The sequence below is a fragment of the Panicum hallii genome, chromosome 5 (genome assembly GCF_002211085.1).
Source record: "Panicum hallii strain FIL2 chromosome 5, PHallii_v3.1, whole genome shotgun sequence".
Lineage (NCBI taxonomy): Eukaryota > Viridiplantae > Streptophyta > Magnoliopsida > Poales > Poaceae > Panicum > Panicum hallii.
Window position 1 is genome coordinate 7,330,619 of NC_038046.1, and position 24,385 is coordinate 7,355,003.

The window sequence follows — 24,385 nt, forward strand, 5'->3', positions numbered from 1 at the left end:
AAATGGTTTTACTATATTCTTTTTTAATAGTAATTTGAAAATATTACACATTTGCTATATTTTATTGCTAAAGCAGTGGAACTGTTCTATGTTCTCATCAAACATCTCGTATGTTTTTATTCGTCACTGTGCAAAGCAGGGTGCTTATATAAGCACAGAGTAGTATTCCATTGATCCGACGGGTGTGTCCCTTTCAGCATGCATGCATCACCGAGCACCTGCATGTATGAAATGCATTGTGCAAAAGCATGTATCCCGTCACCAGAATCAGTGGGGGCTTATGGACTTGCATTCAGACTCCACTAATGGAGCAGAGCACCTTAGCCTGCTCGATAGGTGGCAAGTCCCAACAAAAACAAAAACCACTTTATTGCGTGAAAATTGAACCATAACTTTGCGATTCGTTGCAGGAGCATGAACTGACACGACATGTTGCGCGTAACGTCTGGTCACTGACTGACTGATTGATGATTGATGGTATGGATCCATGAACATTTGTTTGGATACTTGTCGCTAAGGCTGAAGCTCTTCCTTTTTTTTCTTTTCATTTTCATTTTCTGTTTGTGTTAGTCTTTTTTTTCTCATATTGTCATCTATAGCCGAAGTTTTTCACCCCCAAAATCATCCATGGTTAACTGATATATCTCGTATACTAAATTTAAAAAGGCTTGCTCCATAGTAGGTTTGAAATATTGATTGACCTTTTTTTTCCGTGTCTCCTACGACTCCTAGCTAGTAACCGTTTGCCTCCTTATCATAGGCCCCAGTTCTAGAAATAGTAATGACAATCGAAGTAGATAACCTCTGCTTGCTCATATACTAGTGTCGTGACACTTGTCTCATTATGCTTTCATACACATAGCAGCACGGTGTGTGTCTGAATTCTCAGAGTGGCAATTCACCTGTCGTTTTGCTGTTATCAGGTCCCGAAGCGATAGGCTTGACTGAATTTTCAGCCCAGCATTACCACAACGAAACCCAAATCGAACAAAGATTTGGCTGCGCCCCCATTTCTTAATGCCAAATCCTCGTACCAGCTTTACCTTTATAAGCGGAGCACTAACCCGCTCGATTAGTAACTTTAACACCCCCGAGTGGATGCATCTTTACCGGAGTTATTACCTGCACGGCAGCCACTTGAGAAGAAGTTGCAGACTTTGCAGCAGAGCCCTGGTAAACGAGTCCACCCGCATCGCTAGCTGAGTGCGGCGCCGTGCGCCAACGTTTCTCCACATAACCCCTGACCGTTGCACAGAGGGCAAAGCAGGCAGGCAGATCCATCTCAGGAACGGAGCTCCTTTTCACCAGACCCGGAACTCCTTTGCATTGCGATGCTTCCACAAGCCTTTGCGCCTGGCCTGACCACCAACCAATCCATGGCGAGGCGGCTAGTCGACTCCTACAAGGAGCCGAGCAGGCGGGCGGAGGCGTCGCTCTCGGTGGAGGGAAATCATGGAGGCCACATTGCTTGCTCATTGCCGGAGAGTCGTCAGAAAAGCAGGGGGGGCAAGGGGAGCTTTCGCGCTTGTTTATTGTGCATGCAGCACAAGAGGGGGGAGTGAGAGAGAGGGAGGGAGGGAGGGAGGACGCAGACACGCAGTTGTGCTGCTGCGGCCGAAGCCCCCTCCACATCCGATCCACGATGGCTAGCTAGTGGTTTGCTTGAGGTTTCCCTACTCAGATAGCACTGAATCAAATGAGGCCGCAACTGCAAATCAAAAGGGCGCCTTTTCTTGGTCTAGTCCCCTTTGGTGCGTAGAATAATCTGGTGCTGGGAGGTGTACGTCAGACGGAAGGAGTTGCGAATGCAACAAGGAAAGATCTGGAGATCAGGCTAAGCAATGGCAGATTCGTTTTACTTTGCGTTGGGTTGCATCGTTGGGTCTGCCTTTTTCTTCTGGTGGGGAGAGCTTGCAAGTATTAATTAATAATTATCTCTGGTTGGCTAAGTCGGCAAGATCAGAGTTTACTCCTGATTTTGAATATGAATTGTGAAACTGCGCATACGACACAGAGGCGATATGGTACCAGCAACGAGACAGAGAAGGTCTAAGCGCCCCCGCCCTCCCCCCCGGAGGGGGGGTGTTGACTGAATAAGGTCTCAGTCGTTTACTCCAATGATCCAATCATTGTATCATGCTTCAGAGCATGTCTTACCATGATGATATGATCACTTCGTCCAAACTGCTGACACAACCTAGTACGGCTGCCTATAATAGTAGCCTAGCTATCAAGTTCATCCTCGTGAACTGTTGAAGCTCCAAAATGACCATCGTGCATCCACTGTATGAAATGGACAATTACGCTATGCGTAGCATGCTAGCTAGCGATGCAACGCCGCACAGTCCAATCACGGCGGCGTGCAACCACCGGCGAGCCAAGTGCGCCGCGGGGAGCCCGGCGAACGCGGGGGGAAAGCGCCCGGCACCAAACCCAAACCCAAACCCAAGTCATACTCAAACCCCTTTCGAACCCCCGTCTAAATTTGCCTCGCACCCGTAGGGCAGCTTAGGGGAACCGGGGCGCCCGACGCGACGGCGCGGCGACCCGCCGGCCGGGCTGGGGAGCAGGAACCGCGCGCCGCACCCCAGCGTGCGTGGACGCGGGGTCGCCCCTGCCCCCCAGCGCGGCTGTACATGTGCCCCCCCGCGGTCACGCTCCGTGTGATCTTTCCGAAGAGCGCACCGGGCGCCTGCTGCCTGGAACGGCCGGTAGGCCGGCGGCCAAGTAGTGCGGCGACGTCAGTTTGCCCTGAATGGCTGGTCCGGGGAATTATTGGGAGGCGCTGTCGGCTCCCGCTGGGGCAGCCGGTGGTTGGAGCTCCGACGATGATTGTTTACTTACGCTGGACTGCTGGAGATGGGCGCGCGCGTATGCAGTGGAGCAGCACGGTCTGAACGGTGGTGGCAACACAGCGAGCGAACAAATACACAGCAACGTGTTCCGATCCGATCCACATGCGCTTATAGTTGTGGCGACCAACATGTAAGCTCAAAGCTTTGCTCCGTGTGACCCTGGAAGGCTGGAACAGTACACGCATATGCATAGGCAACCTGAACGCTCCTAACTCAGATTGGCACAGCCACACGTAGCGTCAAAAATTATTCAAAAAAAGGCACGTGTTCTATTAAGAGGGGTGAGTGGTCATTTTAACATAGTAGCGCGTAGAGGGATTCAAATTGCTCCGAACTACTAGCAAACTAGTCGAATTTCAATGGTGTTACTTGCTCTAGTTTGCAGGATTTTCGTTCACTCTAGTTTAAATTCGGAACGAACGTTCGAAACTTGGGGCAAAGATGTGAGACCGTCCATCCCTTATGAGAAGTTTTGATATTTGACACTGAATACGCACGTCTCACGCATTTTGATATCTAATTCGCATGTCTTTCAAAATATAACTCCGAGCATGCGAATTCTTTCGATTCAATGGATTTCATCCTCTTTTCCTTATTTCTCTGATTTTCCTTCTCTTTTTCATTTTACAGCCCTTATGAGAAGTTTTGATATTTGACACTGAATACGCACGCCTCACGCATTTTGATATCTAATTCGCATGTCTTTCAAAATATAACTCCGAGCATGCGAATTCTTTCAATTCAATGGATTTCATCCTCTTTTCCTTATTTCTCTGATTTTCCTTCTCTTTTTCATTTTACAGCCCCTAGAAAAAGATCAGATTGTCCTTACCTTATCCTTTACCACCAACCGGATCCAATCGCCCCTTTGCTCGGCTCTCTCCCGTGCGCCTCTTTCCTCCCTCTCTATTCTCTCGCTCGCCCAAGAACAGGCGCTCGCCAAGAACGGGGCGCCGGCGCCAGCGCCAAGAGCCCTTTGCCGCCGCCGCCGAGAGCCCTCCACTGCCACCGCCTTCCTCCGCCACCATCCTCCCCATATCACAGGCGTCCAGGGCTACGGCCACATGCAGCCACCAATACCACATGCAGCTAGATATAGGGTTACGGCCAAGCCCAACCCTCCGGCTCCGACCACCAGAACCGATGACCAGGAGAGCCTCCATTGCCCTGCCTCCATCCTCCCGTCGCCGGTGCCCATTGTGCCGAACGCATGAAGCGCTGCTCGCTAGGACGCTAGCTGAGCTCGCCTCCCCGGGCAACGTGAACGCAAGTGGCAAGAGATGAGAGACTACTCGTGGTAGTTATAGAGCTCCCACCCTACCGCAACGCGTTATGAACAAGTCCTCGAGCGTTATCGTCGTTGCCGAGCTGAATGTTCTCCCGCGTTTGCTTGCCGAGCTAGACGCTTGCGACATGGGGAGGACGGTGGCGGAGGAAGGGGGGCAGTGGAGGGCTCTCAGCGCAGGCGTTGGCGTCCTGTTCTTGGCGAGCGTCTGTTCTTGGACGAGCGAGAGAACAGAGGGAGGAGAGAGGCGCACAGGAGAAAGCCGGGCAGAGCCGATTTTTGATCCAATCGGTGGTAAAGGATAAGATGAGGGCAATCTGGTCTTTTTCCTAGGGGCTGTAAAATGAAAAGGAGAAGGAAAATCAAAGAAATAGAGAAAAGAGGACGAAATCCCTTTAATCGAAAGAATTCACGTGCTCGGGGTTATATTTTGAAAGGCATGCAAATTGGATGTCCAAATGCGTGAGACGTGTGCATTGGGTGTCAAATGTCAAATTTCTGACCTACCAGCAGTCCTATACCCAATTCCTTCTGCCTGCCAATGAGTGAATGAAAGCACAGTATACTGTTTGAGCCCGCTTACTGCGAGAGTAAACGGCCTTTTCGCATGCCTTACGTGGGCTGCTTCTTGTCATTGATGGGCCTCCATTATACTCGTACACTACTAGTACGATAGTACTGTGGGCTTCACGTGGACGGAGAGCGAAGGCCTTCCCGTACCACAAGGTCCACACACAACTCCCTGCTGAGCGGCTGAGACGGGCCCACAACCACGTACAGCAGCCTGCAGTCTGTCTGCAGCCTTTGTCACCTACCACCGCAGATCAGTCAGCAGCATACCGGAGACGTGAGGACGCGACACGCTCACGGGCTCCCGGCCAGTCACGTCGGCGTACGGTACGCAACAACGACGCACCCATCGGCTCATCTAGGGTCGTGCGGTGTGGCGGCCATTGAAGGCGACGCCACACGTCCAACGCGGACCCGATCACACGAGTACAACCACAGAGACTCGCGTACGTGGACGGTGTAGCCGCCCTACACAAACGCCGGCGGGCCGTGCCCGTGGCCACGGACGGACGACGGGCCACGAGATCCGGCAAAGGAAAACAGGATCGGAGCTGGGGGGCCCAGGGCAGGTTGCGAGAGGGAGGGAAGGGTATCTATGGTCCTGTTGGACAGGTCCGGGTGGGCCTGTCGTCATAAATTCTCCGACGACAGGGGGAGAGGGCATGAGTGCATACACGACAGGCCTATTCATGGGGCGCCAGCGCCACGGTTGGCTGGGATTAGTTAGCAGGGAATTCTCAACCGATAAACCGAGTTGGGATGGTGCACGGAGCCAGCAGTAAAATTTGCTATATATACCATCAGCAGTACTACCTGTAGTAAAATTATAGATTTTCCAAACTGGTGATGCGCCACGCATGTGGTGATGTGGAACGGGAACAAGAACAGCGCCACGGTTTGGAGGACATTTTGTTTTGCTGATCACTGAGGTTTTTCGTTTTTGCTGGTCACGTAGTTTATTTAATAAATAACAAACATGTCTTATCTTAGCAGCATATTGTTGATACCAAAATTTGGTAATTTTATGACCAATGAAGTTGTTGACACTAAAATTTGATAATTTTGTGGTCAACGAAGTATATGGAAAGAAGCCATAAGGAAGATTTATTAGCAAGGACTCTATAAAAAAGAAAAAGAAAAAAATTAGAGTTCATGTATCTTAGTACTTCATTTAGTTTAGATATTTATTTTTATGCAAACCTTATACGGCTCAACTATGAGTCTTTAGACCAAGGTATAAATACGTACCCGGCATCTCTCGATCAAGACATCAACTCTATATTTTTTTTGGCTCAACGCCAAACTCTAAGAGTAGGAGTAACGTACCTATCCGGTGTCTTTTTCGGTGAGCAGGCTGCATCGCCTCGACCTCCGATTTGCTGGCAAGCATTGCCATTCTCAGGTGGTCTAGGTTTTGATTATCGGCATGTTACCGTAATTTCGTCTAGTTCGTCTACCAGTTATCGATTCCTATCATATCTTGTAAGGCTGCATCGTTTGATCTCTTGCTAGATCTGATAGAAACACGGTTTATCTTGGTCTTGTTTAGATATATCGGCTTATATATTTTGAATATGTTGTTTAGGTGCTCGTGGAAGATTGATTTATTTAATAAAAATATTAGATTAGTTTATATTAGCCGATAACTCTTGTCTAAGCTTTTATTATACTTTTATCCTGTCGTGACTAAATCCACCGGCTTGTAGCTTTTAATTTATTATCCTGTTGTTAACATTGTTCTAATTTGATCCGATTGACAGTGAGGATAGATTAATTGCTATTAGCTCGATGGTTTTCTTTACGATAAGTTAACTGTTCAGTAATTGCTTGATCATCATCAGCCCACTGGCTGATAGCGTGTGCTTCTTGGTCATCCTCTAGCATGTGCTTTTTGGTCATTCTCTGTGTTGATTCGGCTCATATAGCCGATGACTTATACATGCTCATCAAGATGCTGGAATCCGCCTCATATCTGATAACTTATTTATCATATTTTATTTTGTTGTACTGCTATTGCTACCAGCACAACGATCACATCACCTTGATCGGCCGATCGTCTCGGACTTCAAAGGGATTATTTTTACCTTGTCAGTTGAAGGATAAAACTAAATGTAAAATCTGCACGGATATCAACTTCGTAAACCCATACCCACGTGCTAAAATCCGTGCCCGCAATCCGCCATGCGTAGAAAACGACGCCCGTACCCGCTACCCGCAGATATCCACATAGCCGCGGTACTGTAACCGCGTGCAGGAGGAGGACGAAGAGCACCTGGGCTCGGCGTGCCGGCGCGTGGCCTGGCCACGGTCGTCGGGCGCCGTCGGCGCGGGGACTTGGGCATGGCTGACGCGGCCGCATGGGGGCCTGGGCGCGGGGGCCGGGGCGTCGGCCAGCGTGGGCACTGCGGCGCATGGCTTGGGCGCCTAGGTGTTGCAGGTGAGGAGGGGGAGCGGCGGACGGCAGGGGTGCAGGTGGGTGGTGCGGCGCCGGCGCCGCACAGGGGCTCGAGGAGGAGGGCCGACCGGTCGAGAGGGGCGCTGGGGTGGGGTGGCGGCTGGGACGGGGATATAAATGAGGTGAAACCCTAGAAACATTTTATATATAATGTATTCGGATGCACATGTCAGCGGGTTTGCGGGTTTGGATATCACGCGTTACAAGATATCCGTTAGGTTTAGAGTTGTACCCGCGCGCCGTACACGTGGGCACAAACTCAGACCCGTATCCGCGCCCACTAGATTTGGTATCCGCGGGTACGTGGATATTTTGTACCTGTTGCCATCTTTAGATCAAACTGATCGGTATACCATGAGCCTCAAGATTCAGAACGTGCTCTGGAGCTAAACTTATATAAAGACAACGATCAACAAGCGGCGTTCCATAATGATCCTAACATCAGCAAAAATGTAAGCAAAGGAGATGATGTCGATTAGAAAATACCGTGCTGGCTTAGGGAGAGAGAGAAAAGACCCTCGAGTTGGTGTTAGACACAGACATCACACATTTTTCAGGAACGCGCCTTGGCACGTGACGCAGACATCACACATCAGATGTTGTACGAACGAGCGGCTAAGGGTTTTTTTTGGGGGGGGGGGGGGGGGGGCTCGGTTTGAAGTCGTGGCCATACGAGCGACATACGAAATTTTGGGAAACTGTACGTTCCATGAAAAAAGCCTGTGTATATACTATATACAGCCTGATTATGCGTGCGTGCGTCATCCGTATGCTTGTCCACGTCTGTCGGTTGCCAGTTGGCTAACCTGCCGATCTCGTGGCAGCCCCTGGTCCGCCCATGCTAGCACTGCGGCGGAGAAAAGCCAACGTCAGCCAGCAGCTCACTGGAGGAGAGAGACGGAGAGACGACGACGGAGAGCGAGAAATTCCCAAGACAACTCGTGAAGCACGCGTCGCGGTAAAGTCTCGTTTGGTTTAGGCGTCAGTACTGATGTCCTACTGTAGCAAGAGTGGTAACCAGCTTGGCAGGGTCCTGCTGCTCGCAGCACGAGCCGTGCACGTCGCTGTGGTTGCGGGGGAGATGCCGTGTCTGATCGCGTCTTTTCTAGAATTACAGTGCTGAACCTGGAGATGCTCTTGTGGCACGATGCAAGTGGGTCAGTTTTGTATCAACCAGTGCTCAACCCGCTCAACTCAACCCAATTTAATTAGCCTAAGCAATGGGTTGATCCAATAATAAGCATAAGATTACCAAAAAAACTAGTACCAAAAAGCTTGTTCGTAAATCCGCTGGCATGTCGAACCGGAGCTTCTCCTCAACGGGAGCCAGAAGAAATAGGTTCCTAGACACGTCATCTCGGCCACGAGCGCAGCTTCCGCGCCGCGCGGCCCACCACCTGGAAGATGCCCCAGTCCTCGTGCCGCCGCCAAGCGCATCCTTGGCCCGCCGCACACAATCGATCTCCTTGCTCGTGACTCCGAACTGCGCTACTCCATGACCATCGATGTCGATCGATGTCCATGGCGGACACCAAATCGAGGTTCTCCAGCACTCAAATCAAATTTATTGGTGATGGATTGAGCTCCTCCTCCATCGGATCAGACTAGCTAGCCTCAAACCGATCTAGAAACACAGTCAAATCGAGATCTACAAAACGCCAACACAGGCACATGGAATTTCTCCCATCTGTGAGACCTCACAAATCCTTGGAGCAGGTCGAGGTCGAAGACGATGGCCACTAGAGCCTCCCGAGAGGTTGGCGAGGTAGAGCGGCACCAGAGATCAGAAAGGGAGCTTGTTAACTTGAGGTTGTTGCGAGCATGGCCGTCGTGAAGAGAGAGGAAGAGCAGACGCATGGTTCTGGAGTTCTCCATTGCGGCCGTGTTTTTTGTTAACCTGATGACCCATCAGATGAACCAGTGTAGCACTAAACTCTTTTGGGTCGGCTCTTTGGGTTTCTACCCTACTAGTCAGGAATTGGGTTCCGGGTCATTAGGTTGACTTAAGAAATTCTGCATCCTGACTCTTGTGTTGGTTGGCGCTTAGGGTACGGTAGGAGAAGAATCTCATTAGATTTTACTCTCTCCATCCTGTAATATAGGGTATGCTAAAAGTTTTCATAATAGATTAAGAAGATGAATAAATAATGCATATACCTCTATTTAATACTTTATTTGGTTGTCACTTTGCTGATTTCATAGTCAACTGGAAATAAAATAATTAGTTTTCAAAATACTCTAAGATCCCTTATATTTGATACAATTTTTGAACCCTTCAATACCTTATACTACCTCTGTCTCGTAACATAGCTACTTCTAGAATTTTTCAGACAGATTAAGCATGAAGAGTAAAAGTCTATATTAACCCTCTTTAGTTACCACATGCACCGATCAAGAGAATAATTACGACTTTCTTATTTAGCCTGCATGCAGATTTGAGTGCCGTAATTGACTTGCATGCAAGGAGGGGCATTTTAGATCTCTGGTAAAAAACCCCACTTAAAAACTTAAAAATAGCTATATTATAAGATAAAATTTAAATGTTAGAAGTAGCTATATTTTGAGACGGAGGAAATATTTGAGGACGGAGGGAGTAGGCTTATGCAGCTATTAGCCAGTAGCTAGGTCCTACGCTCACTTTTCTTCCGTTTGCTTCTTTTATGTCGTGTACTACTGTATTAGGAGAACATGATATCAGATAATGGATACTCCGAGGTATCTCCTTCCTTTACTTTGTTTGGAAAAAAAGACATTAGGATTACAATCACACTGCAAATATCAAATGTGGTAAGTACAAACTGCAGTAGGAATTTATGCGTACCGGTAGTGCCTCTCTAGTCTCTGAGAACAATTAGACGCCTCCTTTCTTTTTCACTAACGAAGAAAATGGAGAGAGAAAACGAACGTACTACTCGTCACGGCGGTCCGGTCCTCCTGGGCCCTGCTAGCGCCCCTTTTTCCAAAGACGACAAAAGAGAAAACGAGCGGAGCGCGTGCGTCCATGAACCATGATCCAGCGCGTGTTCCTGCATCCTGCCTCAATATTTTTTTTTATCAAAGGATATTGCGGCCAACAGATAACCCGATGCCCGGCGACGTGCATGCATCACTGTCCAATGGAACGTGCCGTGTCCAGTGTCCTCAAGCAGGGCAGGGCAGGGCAGGGCAGCCTTGATGAACCCGGCCCATTTGCTGCGCGGCGCTAAGCCGCTATCCCACCAACCCCGGGCGCGGCGCCGCCAGAAGCCAACTACCACCGCGGCCAGCTCGGTCCATAAAGCGCGCGGCCGGCCGGCAGCGCCAGCCAAGGGCAGCCAGCCATGGACGCGGCCTCCTTCCTCTCCGTGGCGCTGGCCCTGGCGGCCCTCGTCCCCGTCTCGCTGCTGCTCCTGAACCGGCTCCTCTACGGGAAGCTGCCCCCGGGGCCGCGCCCCCGCCCCGTGGTGGGCAACCTCTTCGACGTGCAGCCGGTGCGCTGCCGCTGCTACCAGGAGTGGGCGCGCCGGTACGGCCCCATCATGACGGTGTGGCTCGGGCCGGAGCCGACGGTGGTGGTGTCCACGGCGGAGCTCGCCCGGGAGGTGCTCAAGACCCACGACCAGAGCCTCGCCGACCGCCATCGCGACGTCTCCTCGGAGCGCTTCAGCCGCGGCGGCAAGGACCTCATCTGGGCCGACTACGGCGCGCACTACATCAAGGTGCGCAAGCTCTGCAACCTCGAGCTCTTCACGCCGCGCCGCCTCGAGGCGCTCAGGCCCATCCGCGAGGACGAGGTCACCGCCATGGTCGAGTCCGTGCACAGGGCCGTCACCGCGCCTGGTAATTAAATACTCCACCCACTGCTTGCTCTTCAGTCTTCATTAAGTTACCTGCTTTTTTTAATTCTGCTTGCTCTTGCAATAAACAACAACACTTCTCATTCGCTTCGCCATTGTTGCTGACCTAGTTTAGTAGTAGATTGAATTGGCGTTTAGAAAAAAACAAAGTAGATTGAATTGGGCACGACCCCACGAGGCCATCTACTGACTCTTGCTGATAATGTGCTACGAAAATAGATCGACAACGACATGAAGTATTTTTGGAGTGTGGTCCATGGCTGGTTGGTGGCCAGTCACTGAGTCGCCACTGTGTAGCCTGAACCAGGTGTGAGTGATTTTTAGCAGAATTGATCGAAGGCAACAGGCTGCTTAATGACTGATGAAGACTTGGCTTTTACCATGGATTATGATTACCCGATTTGCCGAAACTGATTTTGAAAATCTTAGCTCATTTTTCAGAAAAAAATATAAATATCAGTGTTTGGCTTACTACTAGTGAGTAATGACTAATCACAGTACGTACAAACTGAGAAATTGTTGCACTCTAAACTGTGCTTATTATGCCCACCTACTACACGCAGGCAATGAAGGTAAGCCGTTGGTGGTGAAGAACCACCTCTCGATGGTGGCCTTCAACAACATCACGCGGCTGGCCTTCGGGAAGCGGTTCGTTAACGCGGCCGGCGAGCTGGACGAGCAAGGGCGCGAGTTCAAGGGGATCGTCACCGACGGGATCAAGATTGGCGGGTCCCTCTCCATCGCGCGGTACATCCCGTGGCTGAGGTGGCTGGCCCCGGCCGACGACCAGGTCTTCAAAGCCCACGGCGACCGGCGCGACCGCCTCACCGTGAAGATCATGGAGGAGCACGCCAAGGCCCTCAAGCAGCGCGGCGCCCAGCAGCACTTCGTCGACGCGCTCTTCACCCTCAGGAAACAGTACGACCTCAGCGACGACACCGTCATCGGCCTCCTCTGGGTACGCGCTTGGTGCCTGCAGCTGGCCCGTGCATGGTCTTTGTCTGAAGTTGATGAGAGGCCTACTTCTTGATCGATTCGATCACTGACGACCGTGGCTGAACGATGAACGATGGACGCAGGACATGATCACCGCTGGCACGGACACGACGGTGATCTCGGTGGAGTGGGCGATGGCGGAGCTGGTGAGGAACCCCAGGGTGCAGGAGAAGGCGCAGGAGGAGCTGGACCGCGTCGTCGGCCGCGACCGGGTCCTGCTGGAGACGGACTTCCCGAACCTGCCCTACCTGCAGGCCCTCGTCAAGGAGTCGCTCCGGCTGCACCCGCCGACGCCGCTGATGCTCCCGCACAAGGCCAGCGCCGGCGTCAAGATCGCCGGGTACGACATCCCCAGGGGCGCCAACGTCATCGTGAACGTGTGGGCGGTGGCGCGCGACCCCAAGGTCTGGGACGACCCGCTCGAGTTCCGGCCGGAGCGCTTCCTCCGGGAGAACATCGACATCAAGGGCGCCGACTTCCGCGTGCTCCCGTTCGGCGCCGGCCGGCGGGTGTGCCCCGGCGCGCAGCTCGGGATCAACCTCGTGGCGTCCATGCTCGGGCACATGCTGCACCACTTCAGCTGGTCGCTGCCGGAGGGGACCCGGCCCGAGGACCTCGAGATGATGGAGACCCCCGGGCTCGTCACCTTCATGGCCACGCCGCTCAAGGCCGTCGCCACGCCGCGCCTCGACAGGGAGGAGCTGTACAGGCGCGTGCCGTCCGAGATGTGAGCATGTGAGCGGCCTGCGGCCTGCGATGCTGGCGCGCGTCTGCGTGTAGTTTTCCCGGTACCGGACGGGTTCGATCGAAAGCCGATGTCGTTGCAAATTTGTGGGCCGTTATTAGTATCTCTTTTCTGGCGTTCTAGTTACAGGACGAGCATTTGTGTACTTCAGAATTTGCACGCTTCATCTGTTTGTCAGGCAGGCAGTAATTCATAATTTTTGCACCAAGAAAACACCGCTTACACAATACTCTAATTACGTCGCGAATAGCAAATACTCCATACTCCGATTAGCACAATATACTCCAAACCGGCTCCTTATTCTGCAAACTGTTGCACATGGGAAGAGATGGAATGTGCCTGCATTTTGATTTTGTCCGCTGTCAGTAAACGGCGAAGAGATCATTCCTCTCCAGGAATGAATGACGAATGAGAAGTGCTGGCTGCCGGTATGCTGCATGAACTAGAAGTGCTCATGTGAACCATGCGTGCATAAATGTACATCAGGTGTAATTGTCGAATTCAGCAGGCTTGCTTCAAGTCCTTCAGCTCCCGAAAGTTCATCCATGGCTTCTCCAAGACCTTAGCTTCAGAGAGCTTCTTGACTTCCCTGTCCTTTTGTGAGATCGTAGTACATCGTGGCAGCAGCCACTTGCTGCTTCACCTTTACAAGAGTCTCAAAATTCCAGGTGATGTTTCTTCAAAACGCAGCACCACAACCACTAACCAGTTCCAAAACCTCGTCTGTAATGGAACAAAACATCAGCACATTCTTCTTTTGGGCAATTGTACATCTGACATGAAGGGCGAATAACAATTAATATTTTTTTGCGACCATTCAAGCCTGAACAGAGCAAAACATTTCTGATGCAGCAAGCATGCTCTTCGGAGAACTTTCCTAGCCAAATCACAGATGTACCTCATGTAGATGTAAACCCTTGTACTCAGAAAATAAACGCCCATTAAATTGTCACTATCACCACGAACGAGGGATAAAAACGTCTGCACATCCGGTGGGGTTTGACCTAGGAAAAGAGATACTGTTCTGCTGTATCAAATAGTGAAATTTCATCTATTTGATTGGTAGCATGATAGAATCCATGCAAGACATGCATAAAATCTTCAGCAATCAGCGGGGTTGAAGTCCCGCAGCTCCATAAGGTTCCTCCATGGACACTCATAGACCTTTGCTTCGTAGAGCTTCTTGGCCTCCCCATCCTTCGCCTCGATTGTGAAATAGTACAGCGTGCCAGACACCAGTTGCTCCTTCACTTTTACAAGCTTCTCAAACTCCAGCTGACTGTCCTGAACAAGGGAACACCAAGGCGCTTAAACAATTTTTTTGCAAAAAATAAAAAAGGTTAATAATCCAATACAGAACCTCATTTGCGATGTAAGAAAACATGATCAGTTCTGGGTAAGTGCATATCTGACTACTAGTGATTAGTGAATGAACAATGATGGAGACTTTATTCACATGCCAAACGATAAATTCTTGTTAGAGATGATGTGCTACCAATTTTAGAACACAATGGTCATTTTAGCCTTGGCCATGTTGCCACGTCAACAGTCAACACCATGTCACACGAAACTACCCTAAAATTAAGCCATGATCGAAAAGTGGATAGTTTTGATAGTTGAGAGCTAAAAAGTGAATGATTTCATAATTCAAGATTGAAAACCAGATTCAACCCAGAGTAGAAGGTTGTAAAGTCTGACTTGTCCCTAAACTAAATGATGATACTACAGTGCAAAAAAAAGGTGCCTAAAATAGTACTGTAGAACACCTTCTATGGATATATGTGCTTCATATGGCAAGAAAAACTTAATGTTCGAAGCTATGTAGGTATCTCGGGAAGGAACATTGGCTTACCATGCATGCGGCCATCGGCAAACGCAACTTCCATCCTGCACAGCTCATATATGCATCAGCTAATCTCTTCATCGTTGTGGGGAAAAAAAAGAGATAGATAAAGACTTTGCTGACAGGATCGACACGGCAGAGTGACAAAAGTCGAAACACATATATACTCTAAACGGATAGCATCCAAACTGATCGTAGTCTGCAGCGTTATAATTTTCCGTACACACATCCGTTGATCATCAGTGTCCAAAAGAATGCAGCTTTTAACTTTTGCATATCTCACGCTAAGAGAGTACAGATATTGCTAGAAGAATTTTCCATTGTTCCCCAGAACCAACTTAGCAGAAACTCTGCCTTACAAACGTAGTTCATCCTACTCCATTTGCCAACTTTATAATCTTAACAAATATTTCTCTAAGTTCTTGTTTTTTTGAAAGCAACCTCTAAGAGTTTTACCTGTCATGTACCATCAAATGACACAAAAAAAGAAAACCAAAACCCACACGAAAGAAGTGAACATTTCTCTAATTTCAGTTTGCAAAAGATGGACGAGGTCTAAGTCCTTGTGAATAATTAAAATTCTAAACCCAAGCATTGATCCTAAATACACATATCAAGATAGATGTCTTCCCTAAATCTACATTTTTGCCATGTCACTGAAATTTGACTGAAGGGCGTGCTAATCTACTACGAATTTTTTGTGCCCAAAGCTGAGACCATGCATCTCACAACCCAGCTGCAGAAACAGAGACCCTGCAAGTTACAGAGAGAAGGACAGGGGCAAGGGTGGTTACGGCATTCTTGTTGTGCGCATCGACGGCGAAGCGGGCGAGGTCGATGGCGCATGGGTCGTTCTCGCACCCGGGCGCATCGCGGACGCCTCCACACCGCAGATCGATCTCCCCCGCCAGCGCCAAGGCCGCCGCCTTCATCTCTTCCGCGCTGATGGCGGCGGCGCGCGGGTGGACGATGATGCGGCGCGGCGAGAGGCGAGCGCAAACAGGAAGCCTGACAGCGCGACTTGCGGAGATCGGCGGCGGCGGCGCGGCCTCGGCGGGTGCTATGTCGCCGGCCGGATTAATTGCAAATGGCCCCTTCAGTAGATTCAGATAGTTTCAAAGACACCCCTACTTTAGATCGCGATTAATAATCGCGATCTAATTATTTTCAAATACGCCCCTGGATTGGATCGCGATTAATAATCGCGATCCGACTATTTTCTCATACCCCCTTGGTTTGGACAAGAAATTCGCAATGTGTTCCCTGGTTCGTCTCTCTGCCCCGTCGGCTCCTCCGCCGCCGGCAACTTCCATCCCGACCGTGAGGGCTCTCCGCCGATGGATCTGATACAGAAAGAGTAGCAGAGTGTGGAGAATGGAGTAAGCCATGGATGAGGCGAGGATTGAGTAGGTCTGACAAGTGAAGCGTCTACTGGACTGTGGAGGCAGACGAGGAAGACGATGTCACGGGACAACCAAGCTGCATGAATAGAGGCGTTGCAGCTTGCAAGTTACAGAGAGGAGGACAGGAGCAAGGGTAGTTAAGGCATTCTTCTTGTGCGCATCGATGGCGAAGCGGGCAAGGTCGATGGCGCCTAGGTCGTTCTCGCACCCGGGCGCATCGCGGACGCCTCCACACCGCTGGTCGTCGCTCTCCCCCGCCAGCGCCAAGGCCGGCGCCTTCATCTCTTCCGCGCTCATGGTGGCGGTGTGCAGCCGTGCAGGTGGACGATGATGCGGCGCGGCAAGAGGTGAGGGCAAGCAGAACGAAGGCGGTGTGGTGCGGCCGCAATAATCGACGGCCGGATAGATCGGGGCCCACAGATTTGCAGCGAGAATACACGACGAGGAAAATGCCTCGAACTCTCGGGGTGTCATATTGGTACCAAATTTTTAAAATGCTTAAACTTACATTCAAATCATAAGCTAAATTAAAAATTATATAATTTGTTTAAATAAAAAAATATATACGGACAAAAACTAATTTACTTATACAAATATATTCAAATATAGAAGATCTGTATAAAAAAATTGTAAATAAGAAACTTATATGATCAAATTTGTAAAAGATAGAAAATAGAAAATTTAAATTTGGAGGAAATATTGGCAAAGAAAATATTCGGCATAAAATTTTAAATTTTTTAAAAATATATTAAAAATAAAATTTGAATCCATGTGTAGCTCCATATAAATTGAACACTTTCACTTTATAACTTAAAAATAATAATTTAGACTTCACGTGATATGATTAGCAAAATTGAGAATCTGTATTTTAAAATTTTAGGGATCGGGATGACATCTCGAGCTTCATGTGATATGATTAGCAAAATTGAGGATCTGTATTTTAAAAGTTTAGGGATCAGGATGACACCTCGAGCTAAATTGAGAGGCCGGCGGTGCATTTTGCTCTACGAGAATTTATACCATTTATTATACGTATATACACACACAAGTGGAGTAGAAGCCCAAACTGCCCTCCCTGTGCACCGCTCGCCCGGCCCGGTCTCAGCAGCCCAACTGCCAAACGAGTACAACACATCCGCAAGGCCTGCCACCGGAAGGCCGAGCAGCGTATCGGCAGCCCAGCTTCAGCCGCGGATTCTTCCCAGCACCCCTCCTTGGTCTCTCATATCGCTCACACAGGATTTCTCAGAAAAAAAAAAGGATCAGCCCCCGGCCCGCAGGCTTCAGCACTGTGGCCAGCGTCGAGGGGACACTGACGCTTGAGCTTTCGTTCGATCGCTGATGATCTTTTCCCCGCTATATCCGGCATCAGGCCCGTCATGGCGTTCGGCGACGCAGCTGCTTGTTGCAGATGCAGTAGCATTTTGACACCTCTCGACACTCGACAGGGAGCGTTGGACCATACAAGGCTCCTTGGCTGTTGCCGCCTGAGATAGACGTTCGCATTTATTTTAGAAAAAATCTATTTTACTCCTTTTACCGATTCACTTTGTCCGTTTAACCTTTAGCAAAATTTAGATTTAAATTACTCTTCCGACAATTCTAATTAATCCAATATATCCTCTAATAATATTTCTCTTTTTTATTTCTCCGCATACAAATTGAATTTTAAGTTCAAATTTTGTGAGTAGATAGAGAACATGATGTCCTATGTTAAAAAAAATATAATAATAATTTTTTATAGTTATTTTCATAGGTTGGAAACATTTAACACGAAATTTATCACAAAGATACAATTCTGCATGAAAATTATTTATAAAAAATCATAATGTATTTTTCTAGCATAGGGTATGATATTATAAGTTATATTGCAAAATTTGAAGTTAAATTCCACTTAAGCAGAGAAATAAAAAAAAGATAAATCTCAGTAGAGAGTAGATTGGACCAATTGAAATAGTTTGGAAAAGTAAATTAAATCTAAATTTTGTTTAGAGGGTTAAGTGGATAAAGTGAATTGTTGACAGGAGTAAAATTGATTTTTTTATTTTTCACCAAAAATCTAAAGAGGATAACATAACATGAGTCAAACAATAGGAAAAAAATTCAGAACAGCGGTCAGGGATCAAACGAAGAGGGATGGATTCGGACGGCAAAACCTTTGACAATCTTGAGGTCTGTGGCACATCAGAAGTCGTCAGCTCTCAAGTGATCACAAGCATATCCTCTCAGGTTATGACAGGTCAACCTGGCCATTGCATTCTAGGCGCTTGCTTGGTCTTCAAGATATAATCTGGATGGTCTAAGACGAGATGGGATGGGATTGTCATGCAAGTAGAAAATTCTGCAAGCAAAAATCCAACAAGCTAACAGAAGACTTGAGCAATCAACGTGCTCCTAGTTGAAGACTGAGATATGAGAATTCCGTCACGAGTCGTACTGGTGGATACTCAGCACTGTTATTTATCATGTTATACACAAAGGGCACTGTTATTCATGATATTACACAAAGGGCAAGGTGATCTTATGATACTACACAACGGAGCACGCAACGACACAGCTATTATATTTATATCCGAACCAGCTCCTTATTCTGCAAGTCTGTTTAGCGCTTCAGGCAGCAATTGCACGTGGAAGATGAGAGATCCTGCAATTGGTAGGTGTTGATCAAATAATTCTGTCAGAAAAGCCAAACTCTGGGAATGAATGTAATAGACATTATTCAGCAATGAACAGTACCGACGGCCAGTAGAGAAGTATAACGAACTAAGGAACAAATGGGTTCTATGGCAACTATTTGCAGATTCCATATGCACATTGCAAAATTGACTAGTACGGCAAGAACCATTCATCGTGTTATAACACAGGATGAAAAATAAGCATAGTTATCTACAGCATGTTCTACTTGACCAAGGAGAAAGATAATACTTTGCTGCATGAAGTAAACGAAATTTCTTTGGTTGAAAGTTGAAACCCATGTAAAGCATGCAAAACTCTACCTTAAGTGCTAGCACTCTCTTCAACAGGCTTGAATTCCTGCAGCTCCTTGAAGTTCTCCCATGGCTTCTCCCAGACCTTAGCTTCATAGAGCTTCTTGGTTTCCCCATCCTTTGCCTCAACAGTGAGATAGTACATGGTGCCCGCAACCACTTGCGTCTTCGCCTTCACAAGCTTCTCGAACCCCAGGAGAGCATTCTGCACAGGGCAACGCAGAGGTTAGTTGCAACCTGAAATTTCATTTGTCGCGGACCGAAACTTAGCATATCCTTGTAATTACTGAATGAAGAAAAGCAATTACTGAGTAACACACCTATCAGACAATCCTGTTAGGTCATTGTGTAAAATAAGCTAGCGCTTCACGCATACAAACAGTAAATTAGCACCATTTGTTTTCTGATTGCAGACTGATAATGGTAACATGTGAATCAGTGAATATTCTTAATCTGCTTACCTTACCACAAAACACTGAAACCTCGCAGATCTAGTATTCTTAAGCTACACAGTTGAATGGCAGTAATGCCGGTTCAATGTACAGGTGACCTCTTGGGTGGCGGTAGGTAATTACTCATAAATCCAAGCAACCAAATCAAGTTCAATGGGCCGCACAATTCTTCTCGTAGTCAAAGTTTATCTACTGAACCTCTGGAAAAAATTTTAAAAAATAATAATCCGTGACGTCCAGGTGGGAGCTCTGTTTGGATCTGTATGAATGGCAATTGCTCAACCTCATGGCTCGGCAAAGTTCTTCCGATTTACACAATTCGGGGCACCAAATACACTACTGACTAACGAATTCGCGATCAAAGCCGTGAGCGCCGCGCAATTAGGCACCGGAACACGGATTCAGTTGGACGGACCTTTACGCGTCGAAGAGAAGGGTGTATGACACCCGGGGGGGGGGGGGTGTTGTTCTTACGGCCTTCTTGTTGTGCTCGTCGACGGCAAAGCGGGCGAGCTCCTGGAGGTGGATGTCGTTGTCGTTCTGCGGCACGTCCGTGACGCCGCCCACCAGTGGCCCGCGGTCCGCCATGGCTTCCTCTTGCGCGCTGCGGGAGGAGGAGAGGGCGAGGGCGAGGGCGAGGGCGAGCAGGGCAGCCACGAGTCCGGCGATTCGGTGTTTGCGCATCTGGATCGGGAGGATTGGGGCCGTCGGGATTTATAGCCCGAGCCCCCAGGGGAGACGCTGGCGGAGGAGGATACTATCCGTCAACACGATGTTGGTGTGATCGTGGGGGGAGGGGGAATGGAAAGGGAAAGGGAAAAGGAAAGGGAATGGGAACGGTTTGATCCTAACGCCTCCGGGTAGAGGGACAGGGTACTCGCGGGTTCACCGCAATTGGGTTCTTCGTGGTGAAGGCTCGTCGGAGCAAGGAAAGATCTTGCGCTAGGTTGAGACGAGAGAGAGAGAGAGAGAGAGAGATCGTGCACGCTACCCGCCGGATGGATGAAGTGATCAGATGAAGAGTATCTCGATTCTCGATGACAGGTCGACAGCTTCCAGATGGCATCGTCGAGCTCTAAACGATGAGAAGTGATCATAGGGATCCCGTCGACACGGGGTGGAATTGGATAGAAAATTCAAGGAAGCTAAATACGCAAATACGTGAAATAGAAATTTTGATCTTAAATTTTCAGCTGAAGCTTAACTTCTAAAAAGATCATTTCAGTTCTCAAACTTCTCCATCCAATTCAATTTAATTCTTCATCCTGCGTGGCATGCCATGTTGGCATATTTTATCACATCTAGTCGACTATGGTCGATAAAAAAAATCAATATTTCTATAAATTTGATCATTATAAAAGTTTCACCTTGACGAAACTAAAATGATATGTACAATTTTTAAGGAAGAAAGTTGATCCGAATATATTTATTATACATGTACAAAGTTTTTTTAAAAAAATTATATAGACTCAAGTTAAAGTTTGTTATCATTTTTAAATACGTGTGAACCAATATATGCTTCTAAAAAGTAGGAACCCTTTGAATGTTGACATGGCATGCCAATAAGGTAAGATATATAGAACAAAGAATTAAATTAAACTGCATGAAAAATGTTGAGGATTACAACGGTTATTTTAAAAGTTTAGGGGTGAAGTTAACCCGATTAAAAATTCAAGGTCATAGCAATTCTCCCGATTCTTTTAGTTTTGCATTTATTTTCTAAAGAATTGATCTAATTCCCTCAACCAATTATTTGCTATGCATTGGCTTTTTTTTCAAAGGGGTGCGTGGCCCCAGCCAAGCCTCCTAAGTTCCGCCACTGATTGCATGCCACACGAATCGCCTTGTATCTGTGCAGCCTTCAGTTCTCTGGGCCCGCAACGCAAGTAGCCGTAAAGCCGTGGTTGTTGGCTTGTCTGCCTCCCCGGGCACCATCACGTACAACAGCACAGCGCACCGCTCCTTTCTTCTCCCCGGAGTTGCGTCGGCAGCGTTTGCATGCTTCGCTTCGCAGTGCTAATCTTTTTTCACCTTTAGAGCCGTTGCATTCCTGGGTTCTCATTGATCCACGTCAGTTAAAAAAAATTCTATACTTCGGATTAAAAACGAACGGTAAAAGAAATATATTAGAGCATCTCCAGCAATAACTCTTAAATCAATACCTCTACTTTCTAAGTAGAGGCTCTTCCTACTTTTTGCGGTCCTCATTTCTACATCCAACTCCAGCAGAAGCCTCTTAATCTCAACTCCTATTATTTTTCTCTTCTATTTTAACGTATTTTATATATTTTTCATCTCTAACCATTACTATTAAAATGTAAATATTCTGGAGTATAACAATGAATCATATTCAAATTCATGATTTCAAATATGATAATTCAAATTTAAATTTAAATAATTTAAAATATAAAATCACATATCAAAATTGTCCACACCCACACTACATAACACAAAACAAACTATGACAACAAATTATACTAGCTAGAGTCATAAAGCGCCCACAAATGCTCCACCGGATCGTCACGAAGTCTCTCATGCACCTGTCTATCCTCCATCTTCTGATGTATCGACACCTTTCTAACAGATTCCAGATTCTTCCTCTACCACCTTTCTCCCTCCTCGTGCAGGCCAAGGCAGCAGCGCCTAGCCCTGAAAGGGCATACCTGTGATTGGTTATTTATTTGTAGACAAGCGCACGATAAAGCGGACGCGGCGGCTCAAGCTCCAAACTCGCGATACCCGGCCCTTTGCTGGCGTCTTCCATTTCTTCCCTGAGAATGGATCAAAATAGTCTATTTGATTCCTTATCAGAAAAAAAGTCTGTTTGATTGAATGCCTGCGGTCATTCCTTCTACGTTGGCTGGGCACCTGGGAAGCAGCAGTATTGCTCTACGGCTAACTCGAAGCTCCTTTTGGTTGGCATTCACCTAGGCACTGCCTCACGCGAGAGGACCTTCCCAGCTGCAGCCTGCAAGGTTGATGGAAAATTTGACAACGATGCTGCATGGAAGCTAAAAGCCGTAACCAACCATTCCTGTGCGCAGGCAGCGTCACCATCCCCAAATGCCCCATTAATTCTATTGATCTCAACGTCTGGTAAGGTATAGTCAAATTTCTTGCATGCAACTGATGCTATGTCATTTCTGGCTGTTATGCGGCAGTTGGAGTTTTGATTTCTATATATCAGTAGGTTATGCTAAAGCAACACGAATGAAGGCTACCTGTGCCCATGATCATTGTAGATTTGTATTGGAATTTTGGACCATTTTATATCATGAGAACGCCTGAACTTTTTACTATAAAGCCAATGAAGCAAATCCATGGCTCATAATAAAAATCCGACCATGACAACAGCAGAGTTTGCTGGCTCAACTGATGGGGCCATACGGGCTGCGCCGATTTTCTAGTAATCTCTAAATACAATTTTCGCACTAAAAGAGACCTTGAGAGCGTGGTCACGTCGCGGGCTATTTTCGGCTATTGGATTGGCCGGGCAGATGACCCAGAGCGTGCAAGTCCCGGTCATTTCGCAAAAAAGACCCTCAGACTTTAGAGAAATCTATCCGCAGTCCGTCCTCCTCTATTAGGTAATTTGCGAAACAGCCCACAACTTTTATCAAAATCAACCCGCAGTCCAACCTTCCGGGTTCATAGCAACTTGCAAAGAAAACCTTAAGTTCTCATAAAATCAACCCGCTGCCCTAGCCCTCTCTCACAAATTTCTTTAGAAAAAAATTCGGATTTAATTAAATCAAACCACAACACGTCCCATCCGTTACTTCTACACGAGCAACATTATACAGACAATTTGAACACCAAAACGCATTGAAATTAAAAGTTGTTCAATATAGAATTTGATCAAAAATTCAAAAATTACAACTTTATTATAGAGCAAATTTTAAAATTCAAAACGCTTTCGCAATTCGTTTGCATAAATGCTTGCGTACGATCCGTCGTACCTACAATATGGACACCAAAACATCTTCAAGTTAAAAAGTATCCAATGCAAAAATTGCTCAGAATTTCAAAATCTACAGCTTTATTATATAGTACAATTTCAAATTCAAAGCGCTTTTACAATTCATCCGCATAAATATTTATGTAGGATCCATTCTACCTACAATTTGGGCACCAAAATATCTTTACGTAAAAAAGTTTTGAATACAAAAATTACTCAAAATTTCAAAATCTTAAGCTTTGCTACACAACAAAATTTTGAAATAAATGATAACCAAAAATACTATAACCAAAAACATCAAATATAACAAAAAAGATAGTTTCATTTCCATATTAAAAATAAGATCCTACTTAAATAGTAGCGTCATGATAATAGAGAGTCCAAAATATATACCAAATACAATAATAATAACGGGTTCTAGATCATAACACTTATATATATATAATAATTACTACTTTGTATATAAATCAAAGTCTATGTCAACTACGGTCCAAAGATATGAAATACGGGCCCTCGCGGCGAAGCCACGCGCGCCTTTTTAGCGGCGAATTTTTTTAAAAAAAAGGATAAAAAATAAAATTGGGAAAAGGGGTGCCGGTTGGGAACATTTTTAAAAATAGGTACCTCCCGCCCACTGATCGGGCGGGAGGCGTGGGGCCAGGGACCTCCCGCCCATCCAGCGGGCGGGAGGTTCCCCGAGGGTCTCTTCGCAAATAAGAAATTCGGGAAGAGGTTTTGAATAGTTATGTTTTGAATCCTGCCCGTTGGGTAGGCGGGATGTGGTCCTGAGGGGCATCCCGCCCTTTGGTCGGGCAGGAGGTCCCCCCCCCCCCCCCCCGCGGCTATATAAGCCCCAACCTACCCCAAAAAATTCATTTTATCCAGCAAAAATCAGAAAACAAAAGAAAGAGAGGAGAGGAAGAGAGAAGAGAAAGCGGCGAAGCACTGTTCACACGTCGATTTGGAGGTATATTCTCATGCTAGCTGTATAATTACATGA

General features: G+C 47.4%; 3 protein-coding genes across 3 annotated transcripts; 1 reads left to right on the forward strand and 2 right to left on the reverse strand.

Annotated features, from left to right (window-relative positions):
- The first annotated feature begins 10,344 nt into the window (after positions 1-10,344).
- On the forward strand, positions 10,345-12,955 carry LOC112894578 (cytochrome P450 98A1-like). Its single transcript, XM_025962332.1, has 3 exons — positions 10,345-10,984; positions 11,565-11,959; positions 12,081-12,955. Exons 1-3 carry the CDS (start codon positions 10,486-10,488, stop codon positions 12,726-12,728), a joined length of 1,542 nt encoding a protein of 513 aa, XP_025818117.1. The 5' UTR covers positions 10,345-10,485; the 3' UTR covers positions 12,729-12,955.
- A 219-nt stretch (positions 12,956-13,174) lies between these two features.
- On the reverse strand, positions 13,175-16,285 carry LOC112891866 (cysteine proteinase inhibitor 12-like). Its single transcript, XM_025958860.1, has 4 exons — positions 16,100-16,285; positions 15,380-15,679; positions 14,595-14,629; positions 13,175-14,021 (listed from the first exon to the last, which is right to left on the reverse strand). Exons 1-4 carry the CDS (start codon positions 16,283-16,285, stop codon positions 13,844-13,846), a joined length of 699 nt encoding a protein of 232 aa, XP_025814645.1. The 3' UTR covers positions 13,175-13,843.
- A 2,078-nt stretch (positions 16,286-18,363) lies between these two features.
- Positions 18,364-20,243, reverse strand: LOC112894829 (cystatin-1-like). The gene is made up of 3 exons (XM_025962650.1): positions 19,902-20,243; positions 18,985-19,180; positions 18,364-18,632 (listed from the first exon to the last, which is right to left on the reverse strand). The coding sequence occupies exons 1-2, from the start codon at positions 20,109-20,111 to the stop codon at positions 18,986-18,988; spliced, it is 405 nt and encodes a 134-aa protein (XP_025818435.1). The 5' UTR covers positions 20,112-20,243; the 3' UTR covers positions 18,364-18,632; position 18,985.
- Positions 20,244-24,385: the final 4,142 nt, after the last annotated feature.